Source organism: Seriola lalandi, unplaced genomic scaffold, assembly GCF_002814215.2.
Source record: "Seriola lalandi dorsalis isolate HSWRI2012SDOR001 ecotype SW California unplaced genomic scaffold, Sedor1 jcf7180002054958, whole genome shotgun sequence".
Classification (NCBI taxonomy): Eukaryota; Metazoa; Chordata; class Actinopteri; order Carangiformes; family Carangidae; genus Seriola; species Seriola lalandi.
Window position 1 is genome coordinate 119,404 of NW_019525509.1, and position 8,522 is coordinate 127,925.

The 8,522-nt window shown below is 41.1% G+C and overlaps 2 protein-coding genes across 4 annotated transcripts; one reads left to right on the plus strand and one right to left on the minus strand.

Annotated features, from left to right (window-relative positions):
• The first annotated feature begins 1,473 nt into the window (after positions 1–1,473).
• LOC111645835 (trace amine-associated receptor 13c-like) lies at positions 1,474–2,664 on the plus strand. 3 transcript variants are annotated; one of them, XM_023395150.2, is made up of 2 exons: positions 1,474–1,649; positions 1,857–2,664. In XM_023395150.2, exons 1-2 carry the CDS (start codon positions 1,474–1,476, stop codon positions 2,662–2,664), a joined length of 984 nt encoding a protein of 327 aa, XP_023250918.1. The 3 variants fall into 3 exon arrangements, with proteins under 3 accessions (XP_023250918.1, XP_087026830.1, XP_087026831.1); XM_087170704.1 differs by having other exon boundaries at positions 1,477–1,553; XM_087170705.1 differs by having other exon boundaries at positions 1,477–1,526; positions 1,851–2,664.
• Positions 2,665–4,965: 2,301 nt separating this feature from the next.
• LOC111645813 (trace amine-associated receptor 13c-like) lies at positions 4,966–6,725 on the minus strand. Its single transcript, XM_023395122.2, has 2 exons — positions 6,544–6,725; positions 4,966–6,337 (listed from the first exon to the last, which is right to left on the minus strand). The coding sequence occupies exons 1-2, from the start codon at positions 6,723–6,725 to the stop codon at positions 5,521–5,523; spliced, it is 999 nt and encodes a 332-aa protein (XP_023250890.2). The 3' UTR covers positions 4,966–5,520.
• Positions 6,726–8,522: the final 1,797 nt, after the last annotated feature.

The following is an 8,522-nucleotide window of genomic DNA, read 5'->3' on the forward strand; positions in this document are numbered from 1 at the left end:
TACGATACGATACGATACGATACGATACGATGCGATACGATACGATACGTCACAATACGATATGATACGACACGATACGATATGTTAAAATACGATACGATGTGATACGATAAGATACGATACAATACGATACAATACAATATGATACGATACAATACGATACGATACAATACGATACAATATGATAGGATACGATATGATAGGATACGATATGATACAATACAATATGAATTTGATTGCAAAAATCCTTCATCCAGACAAAATACTATTTTGATAGCAAAGTTAGCAAGGTTTAATTGCTCTTGTTTTGATCTGTCAAGTTCAATGAAACCAGTAACTGCCTGGGTGTTTTGACAAAGTTTGACAAGTATGAGTTTCATACATGAAGGATGTACACTGACATAAAAGTTTGGTAGAAAGCTTCTTGAAGTGTTGTACTGATTTGTTTTGCTTAGCTGTGTTTGTTCTGTCCCCCGATGAATACCCTAAGTCTGGGTGCTGAATATATTACAAGTCAGAGTCTCTTTCTCACCTGGGCTTACTATGACGGAACAAAATCTGATGTGGTTGCTGCTTAGGTTGTTCAGTACAACAGCAAACTCACATGCTGCTCGTATTAGCTCCTGTATGTACTCACCGGCCTTGGCACTTCCTGTCCATACTTTCTAGCTTGTATGCTAAAAGATACAGAAGACATTGCTATGGGGCAGGTCACATCGGTTCCTTCAACACATTGACAATGAACTTACTCCCCAGTGTCAGAGGAGCATCCAGGTTTTCAGTTACCTGGACAGCTAGATGCTGCACAATTTATCACACAGATGCAGTAAGTGAAGCTAAACACCTTCACCCTTCTTCCTCCTCTGCCAGCCTCCCTGTGGAGGGTCAGCCAGGTGTTCTCGGAGGCTCCAAATTAGCAATAGAAACTGAGGATGACAGTGAGGCAAGAACTGTTAGAGGGCAGTTCTTGACAGATATTGTCCCAATCAATCAAACAGGGGATGTTATTGCAGTTGTGAGGCAACATGAGTCCAGAAACTTTCCGTTCTTTGCCTAGTCCTTTTCAGGTCTTGCTCTTTCTAAAGTAAACATGTCAGTTCATCACCAGAGAACCTCATGCCTGCTGTATGCATGTATTTTAGTTGATGCTAATAAAGTGGTGTTTCTGAGGTCAATGGTTGGGGCCTGTCCATTCCTTCTGTTGGCCTGTTACAGATGTGGCTGTATTTTGTATTTTGGTGTACTGTCACAGTTAAACACTCACTGACAGAAGGAAGTGCAAGATGAAAATGATGACTTCAGAGGAACAAAGAGGAGGGACTTCAGTTTGATTGAAAGAAAGAATTGCCGTAGAGCAGAAGAGACACAAATGGATGAGGAGGAGAAAAGATATAAATCAGCTGTATGTGTGAGAGGTTTGGTCACAAAGCTGCAGGAGCTCAGCAACTTCTCCTCTCATCATCCTTTTCTCTCATGATGGAGACCCTGGAAGACACTGAACTCTGCTTCCCACAACTCCTCAACTCCTCCTGTCGGAAGAAAAAGCGCTCTGAGTCTGAGGCTGTGCTTGTTTACATTGTGCTGTCCTCCATCTCTCTGCTCACTGCAACTCTCAACCTGCTGGTCATCATCTCCATCTCCCACTTCAAGTAGCAAAATATTTCATGTGTTTCTGAGTGTGATGCACGTACAGAAATTCATGGGTCATGGGAAATTTTTCACATATGATGATGTGTTGATGTATAATTTTAATCACTGCTTTGTTGAATTTTACCATGGATTATGTCTCTGAAATATCATGATGGAGTTGCTACTGTACAGATGCTAACACATATGATGTTCCTCTTTCAATGCAGGCAGCTCCACACCCCCACCAACCTCCTCCTCCTCTCTCTGGCTGTCTCAGATTTCTTCGTGGGCCTCCTCATGTCCTTTCAGATTCTCCTCTCAGACGGCTGCTGGTTCCTCAGTGACCACATGTGTACTCTGTACGGCGTGTTAGATTACATCATCACATCTGCCTCAGTAGGAACCATGGTGCTCATATCAGTCGACCGCTATGTAGCCATTTGTGACCCTCTGCATTACCCCAACAAAGTCACTGTGAGAGGAGCCTCAATCTGCACTTGTCTTTGTTGGCTGTGTTCTGTTCTGTACAACAGTCTCGTAATAAAGGAGAACTTCGCACAACCAGGCAGGTACAACTCCTGCACTGGAGAGTGTGTAGTTGTCATTAACTATATAGCAGGAGTTGTTGACGTTGTTTTGACCTTTATTGGTCCTGTCACTGTCATCATTGTTCTGTATATGAGAGTATTCGCGGTGGCTGTGTCTCAGGCTCGCGCCATGCGCTCTCATGTCGCAGCTCTCAAGCGTCAGCGTTCAGAGACTGTGTTCGCCAAGAAATCTGAGATGAAAGCAGCCAGGACTCTTGGTGTTGTTGTAGTTGTGTTTCTGACGTGCCTTTGCCCGTATTACTGCACCTCTCTCGCAGGCCCGAACACTGTCACCACTGTCCCCTTAGAGACCTGGCTGTTCTATTTCAACTCCTGTCTAAACCCGGTGATCTATGCTTTTTGTTACCCCTGGTTTCTGAAATCCGTCAAGATCATTGTCACATTTAAGATACTGCAGCCTGACTCCTGTGAGACCTGCATACTGTAGAGAGAGAATCTGTAGTCTCTGACATGACAGCTTTTCTGTGAAGGACTGAAACATGTACTGATATCACTGAATTTACAAATTCCAAAGCCTGGACAAATATAAATTATGTCATGCAGTTTAACACAGCTGCAAGGACATAATTGTCTATTAAAGTATTTGTCAACATTTCTGTGAGTACATATTTTATATTATTATATCTATGTTTTACTATATTACCATTCATTGTCTGGTCGTACAGCAGCCTCCACGTATGGGTGTTCACAGCAGCATTCATAGTTGTTAATATATTAACAAATGCTTACATCTGCTTACAACTACAATGTAGTGTGTTCTAAAGCAAAAAGGAATTGAAAGTAAAGTTGCTTTTTAAATGAGAAATTTTAGTGTGTAGCCTGTATATTTCATTATGAACCAGGTCGTGGTTCTAACTCCGATTGTTGAAAGATAGTTATGAATGTGAGTCTGGTTTTGGGGAAGTGAATCCCTACAGGACTCTGCTCCCACATGGTTCACCTTTGGGCCTCTTCTCAGTGCTGTTTAACTAAATGCATTTAACCAAATGCAATGAAGCATTTTTTTCAATAGCTGTTCTGTCCAAAAACCCAAATTTTGGTCATTAAAAGATGTCACTGCAATAAAACCTTTGAGCAACAAACCTCTACACTGACAAATGTCGAAGTCAAGTGTTTATATCGTCAGGTTTTGTCACGGGTTAAAGGTAAGTCGGACCCAAATGCAGCCAACACATTGGGGACGGTGCAGACAGGTTTATTTGACACAAGATCCAGAGAACAACAGCGAGACAGCAGGGATAAACAGGCAACAAGAACAAAACAAGGACAAACCCAGAGATGAACAGGACTTGAACAGCTTGGAGACGAACCCAGAAACAAACAGATGAACCAACCCAGACAAAGGAAAGCACAAAGACTATATAGACAAGGGAGGCAAGGGTGATTGAACACAGGTGAAACACATTAGGACACACAAGGAAACCAATTACAAAATAAAACAGTAAGTGCAAAAATTCCAAAACAAAACTAACAAAAAGTGTTTGCCATAGCAAACCATGACAGGTTTTCAGTAGGGTGATGCAGTTAAGTCCCAAACTGATGCCATTTCGTTGTTTCAGGCAGACTTTTCCGAGATTGAACATATCCCATACTCTGAAATAGGTATATAAAGAAAGTAACCTAATTTATATTTACAACATGTATCTATAACCTGAAAATCATATCCGAGCAGCATAATGTAGTTAGAGTTGATAAATATGTCTGTCATAGTGAACCAACAGGCCTGCCCAGTGGTGTTTTATTTAAATATACTGTATATATACTGTATATATATATATATATGTATATACTGTATATATATATATATGATATATAATGATTGCCCTAATATGTCTTGACTTAATATATCAAAGTCTTATGAAACAGAGAGTGGGTAGAATTTGCAACTGTTATTTAAATGTTGACCTGCATCCCTGTGTGATTCCTATAGATTTACCTGTACAGAAATGGAAAAATGCTCCCAAGTTATTAGGTGGCTACGATACGATACGATACGATACGATACGATACGATACGATACGATACGATACGATACAATGTGATACTATATGCCACGATACGATATGATAAAGCAGGTTTTATTACCAGCCAAATATAGACTCCCATTGAGACCTGTCATACCTGTCAGAAGAAACTATCACGCTCCTTCTTTCACATAACATACCTGTTGTAAGTCAGCAACTTGAGCCTTTAAGAACTGTCAGTCTTCCACATTGTTCCAGGTTTGGCTGCAGTTTTTTGTTGACTTTAATGTGTAACTACATATCCAGTTGCATGTCTGCTGCAAGCTCTATCTGCTGATTTGTTCATCAGGACTCTAAGCTCTTTTTAATCTCAGTGTTTCAGAGTGTTTAAATCTCAGTTTAAAAGAAAACTGGAATTGAACATCAGTCAGAAATAAGGCAGACAAATACAGGGCTCTTTATAGTAAAGGAGTAAATATCAGTCTAAATATGATTTTAACTAGAGGTAGTGCATTAAAAATCCAGCAGAGGCGTCTTTTATTTTTGTTGTTCTACCAAGTTTGATGATTTGTGTGTGAGTCTCGGCATCTAGGAGCCCAGGTTGAATGTGTCACTATCTTGTGTCCATTTCCTAAGTACATTAGCATGTCCCACCCTTTGATAATAATGAGCCCAAATGCGTGACATGTGTGTAATATAATTTTTATTTGTTATTATTAAATGTTTTTACTATAAAATATGTATAGCCTACATTTCCACAGATATTAAAATTTAAGGAGAAAAAGTTGATGATGTGCTTTTATACAGTACATTTTCCACCTCTGCCTTACACTTGTTTCTCTTACCTGGCTTATGTTGTGTGAATTTACAATGCAGAATACACAAGCATGATCCATACAAACTCAGTGTTTCCCCTTTGTTTCCCCTTTTTCAGACAGAGAAGACTTACTGAGGATGTCTGTCGCTGTTTTTAAATAAATGCACATGTAAAGTATCACTAAAGTGCACATAATAATGCAAATTTCAGTGACATAACAAAATGAGAACTTATGGAAAACTGACTCATGTGACATAAGATATTCCTGTAACACTACATTAAAGGTGTCCTGCTTTTCAGTTTCTACATATTTAGATTAAATCACTGACACTGCTGCATGAAGAAATTTTTCTGCCTAGAAAATGTCACATTTTTCTTCCAGTATCTCTGTTCAACATTTTGGCATCAAAAAATGCCAACAGCATTTCTTTATTTGGATAAGGATCCTTAAATTTATTTGACTGTCTTAAATACGTCTCAAGATTGAGTGGCTCCACTCTCTCTATGCTATCTTGGCCTCACAGGAGCCAGGCTTCATTATTTGAAGTGTAACAATGAGTTTAACTGATTTTCTAAACCAGGGATAGAAAAAGGCGTAGATGATAGGGTTTAGACAGGAGTTGAAATAGAACAGACATATTACAAACGCAACAGATGAAGCATTGAGCAAAGTGTCTTGGCCTGTAAGTGTGACACAAAAATATGGGCAGAGACATATTAGAAACACAACGATAACGACGCCAAGAGTCCTGGCTGCTTTCATCTCAGATTTCTTAGCAGCTACTTTCACTGAACCTTGGAGTGTGACAGCTGCAATGTGAAAGCGCATGGCACGAGCCTGAGACACAGCCACCACAAATACTCTCAGATACAGAAGTGTGATGACAGTGACAGGACCAGAAAAAGACAAAAACAGATCAACGAGTCCAGCAACATAATCAATAACAACCACACACTCTCCATAGCAGGAGTTATACCTGCCCGGTTGTGTCAAGTTGTCCATCAGCAGCAGACTGTGACAGACAGCAGCACACAGCCAACACACACAAACACACACTTTAACTGTTTTCTGAGTGACTTTGGTGGCGTAATGCAGAGGATCACAAATAGCTACATAGCGGTCGACTGATATGAGCACCATAGTTCCTATCGAGGCAGAGGTAATAACGTAGACCAAAACATAATACAGAACACACATGAAGTCACCGAGGAACCAGCAGCCGTCTATGATCACAATCTGAAAGGACATGAGGAGGCCCACGAAGAAGTCCGAGACAGCCAGAGAGAGGAGGAGGAGGTTGGTGGGGGTGTGGAGCTGCCTGCATTGAAAGAGGAACATCATATGTGTTAGCATCTGTACAGTAGCAACTCCATCATGATATTTCAGAGACATAATCCATGGTAAAATTCAACAAAGCAGTGATTAAAATTATACATCAACACATCATCACATCTGGAAATTTCCCATGACCCATGAATTTCTGTACGTGCATCACACTCAGAAACACATGAAATATTTTGCTACTTGAAGTGGGAGATGGAGATGATGACCAGCAGGTTGAGAGTCACAGTCAGCACAGAGATGGAGGACAGTATGATGTAAGTGAGCATAGATACAGAGCGAGGACGCATGGTCTTCCTGCAGGAGGAGTTGAGGAGTTGTGGAAAGCAGAGCTCAGCTTCTTCGATGGTTTTCATCATCGTCATCGTCAGATCATCAGAGGATCAGAGGAGATGAGAGGCTGCTGAGCTCCGTCAGCTTTCTGCCTGAAGTGCTCCATCACACTTTGAATTATCTCTCACCACCCCCCTTCCTTCCCTCTCGCTCTCTGGTGACAGTTTTCTTTCAGTTTCAGTAACTGACCTTTTGTGTACTAATGTGCCCTGCATAAGTTCATGATGTAAATGTCTCTGCTAGCTGCCCAGGTGGCCACACTGGACTCTTACTTTTAGCCTTGCATGTGATAGACCCACAAAGCAGCAGCCCTTTTTTTGTGCAAGGTAGCTCTGTTTCGAGGCTCCTGGAATAACTGTTGGTCTGACCCCTTTGCCTGGGCCTGTTTTGCCTTGGGTAATCCCAACCAGGTTGAAAGCAGAGTGGGAAGAGTTTCTGCCTTGGCTCTTCTCAAAGAGGTTGTTGTTACCGGCGCCAGAGCTAGGGGTCTCTGGTCCGGCAGCATGGGCCACTCAGGCGGCGGGCACTGAGCGGCTGAGCTACGGTGTAACTGTGGATCTGTGGATCCAAACACACGACACGAGAGCTGTTAGCTCATGCGACTACTGCTCGTCAGGTTTATTCTCTGCACATGCGCAGAGCAAAGCAGAGCAGAGACTGTATGCTGGACCCACTGGTGTTAGAGCACCCTCTACTGGTGCAACGAGGTAATGCTTTCTGCAAAACTGTGTTCGTCAGGGTTCAAGTAAAGGTTCAAATATTAAAATAGAAAAGAAGGGGTGTCTGTTAACATAATGAACTATATGTGGCTATTTCAGACCCACTACATTGTGTAAGAAAAATAATGACCCTGTGTTTGGACTTCCTAACTAAGGGGAAGCAAATACACAGCAGGTGTCTGATCCTATTATCTGTTTCAGATACTCCATAGAATAAAGTTGATGAATGGAACCATATCAAGCTTGTACATGTATTGTGTATTATACATAGATTTTAGCAGGACCTCTACATATGTTCAGCATTTTAAGTTGAGAAATTCTAATTTGAGATGTCATCAATATTAATACATCCAATAAGGCATATCTACAGCGGCCCTGAGAGCTCAATGCACTGCTACTTAAGAAAAAACATCAAATAGACAAAACACAAAGAAAATTCTGAAAAAATTCCTCCTCAATTCGACAACACATGCAGCAAATACATACAACACAACCAAATACAGAAATGTGCTGACTCATGGTGTAGCAAACTGGTCCTAGGGACATGGAACATGTTTATTTGTTGTCAAACTGATGAAGGTCTTTTCTGAATTTTCTTGTGTTTTGTCTGTTTGTATGTTGTTGTTTTCTATGTTGCAGTGGGTTGAGCTCTCAGGGCCACGGTACATATCTGATATGGTTGACATAATTTTTTTTCCAATAAAGGAAAATTTGATTTTACAGTTGACAGAATAAAGAGATGTCAGGAAATTTGGAGAGAGAGATTTTGCCATTACACCAGAGGACCTTGTGCTGTATGAAGCTAAGGAAGTTTGTGTGTTGTTGAGGTCAATGGTTGGGGCCTTCCCTCATTAAACTGAACATCCTGTACTTCTGTTGTACAAAAGGGAGGAGGGACTTCAGTTTGATTGAAAGAAAGAATTGCCGTAGAGCAGAAGAGACACAAATGGATGAGGAGGAGAAAAGATATAAATCAGCTGTATGTGTGAGAGGTTTGGTCACAAAGCTGCAGGAGCTCAGCAACTTCTCCTCTCATCATCCTTTTCTCTCATGATGGAGACCCTGGAAGACACTGAACTCTGCTTCCCACAACTCCTCAACTCCTCCTGT

Excerpts from the sequence above, each read along its gene's own strand:
- LOC111645813 (XM_023395122.2), bottom strand. The coding sequence starts at position 6,725 with ATGACGATGATGAAAACCATCGAAGAAGCTGAGCTCTGCTTTCCACAA. Across the intron at positions 6,338-6,543 it reads ATCTCCATCTCCCACTTCAA|GCAGCTCCACACCCCCACCA; the intron begins GTAGCAAAATAT and ends CTTTCAATGCAG.
- LOC111645835 (XM_023395150.2), top strand. The coding sequence starts at position 1,474 with ATGATGGAGACCCTGGAAGACACTGAACTCTGCTTCCCACAACTCCTC. Across the intron at positions 1,650-1,856 it reads ATCTCCATCTCCCACTTCAA|GCAGCTCCACACCCCCACCA; the intron begins GTAGCAAAATAT and ends CTTTCAATGCAG.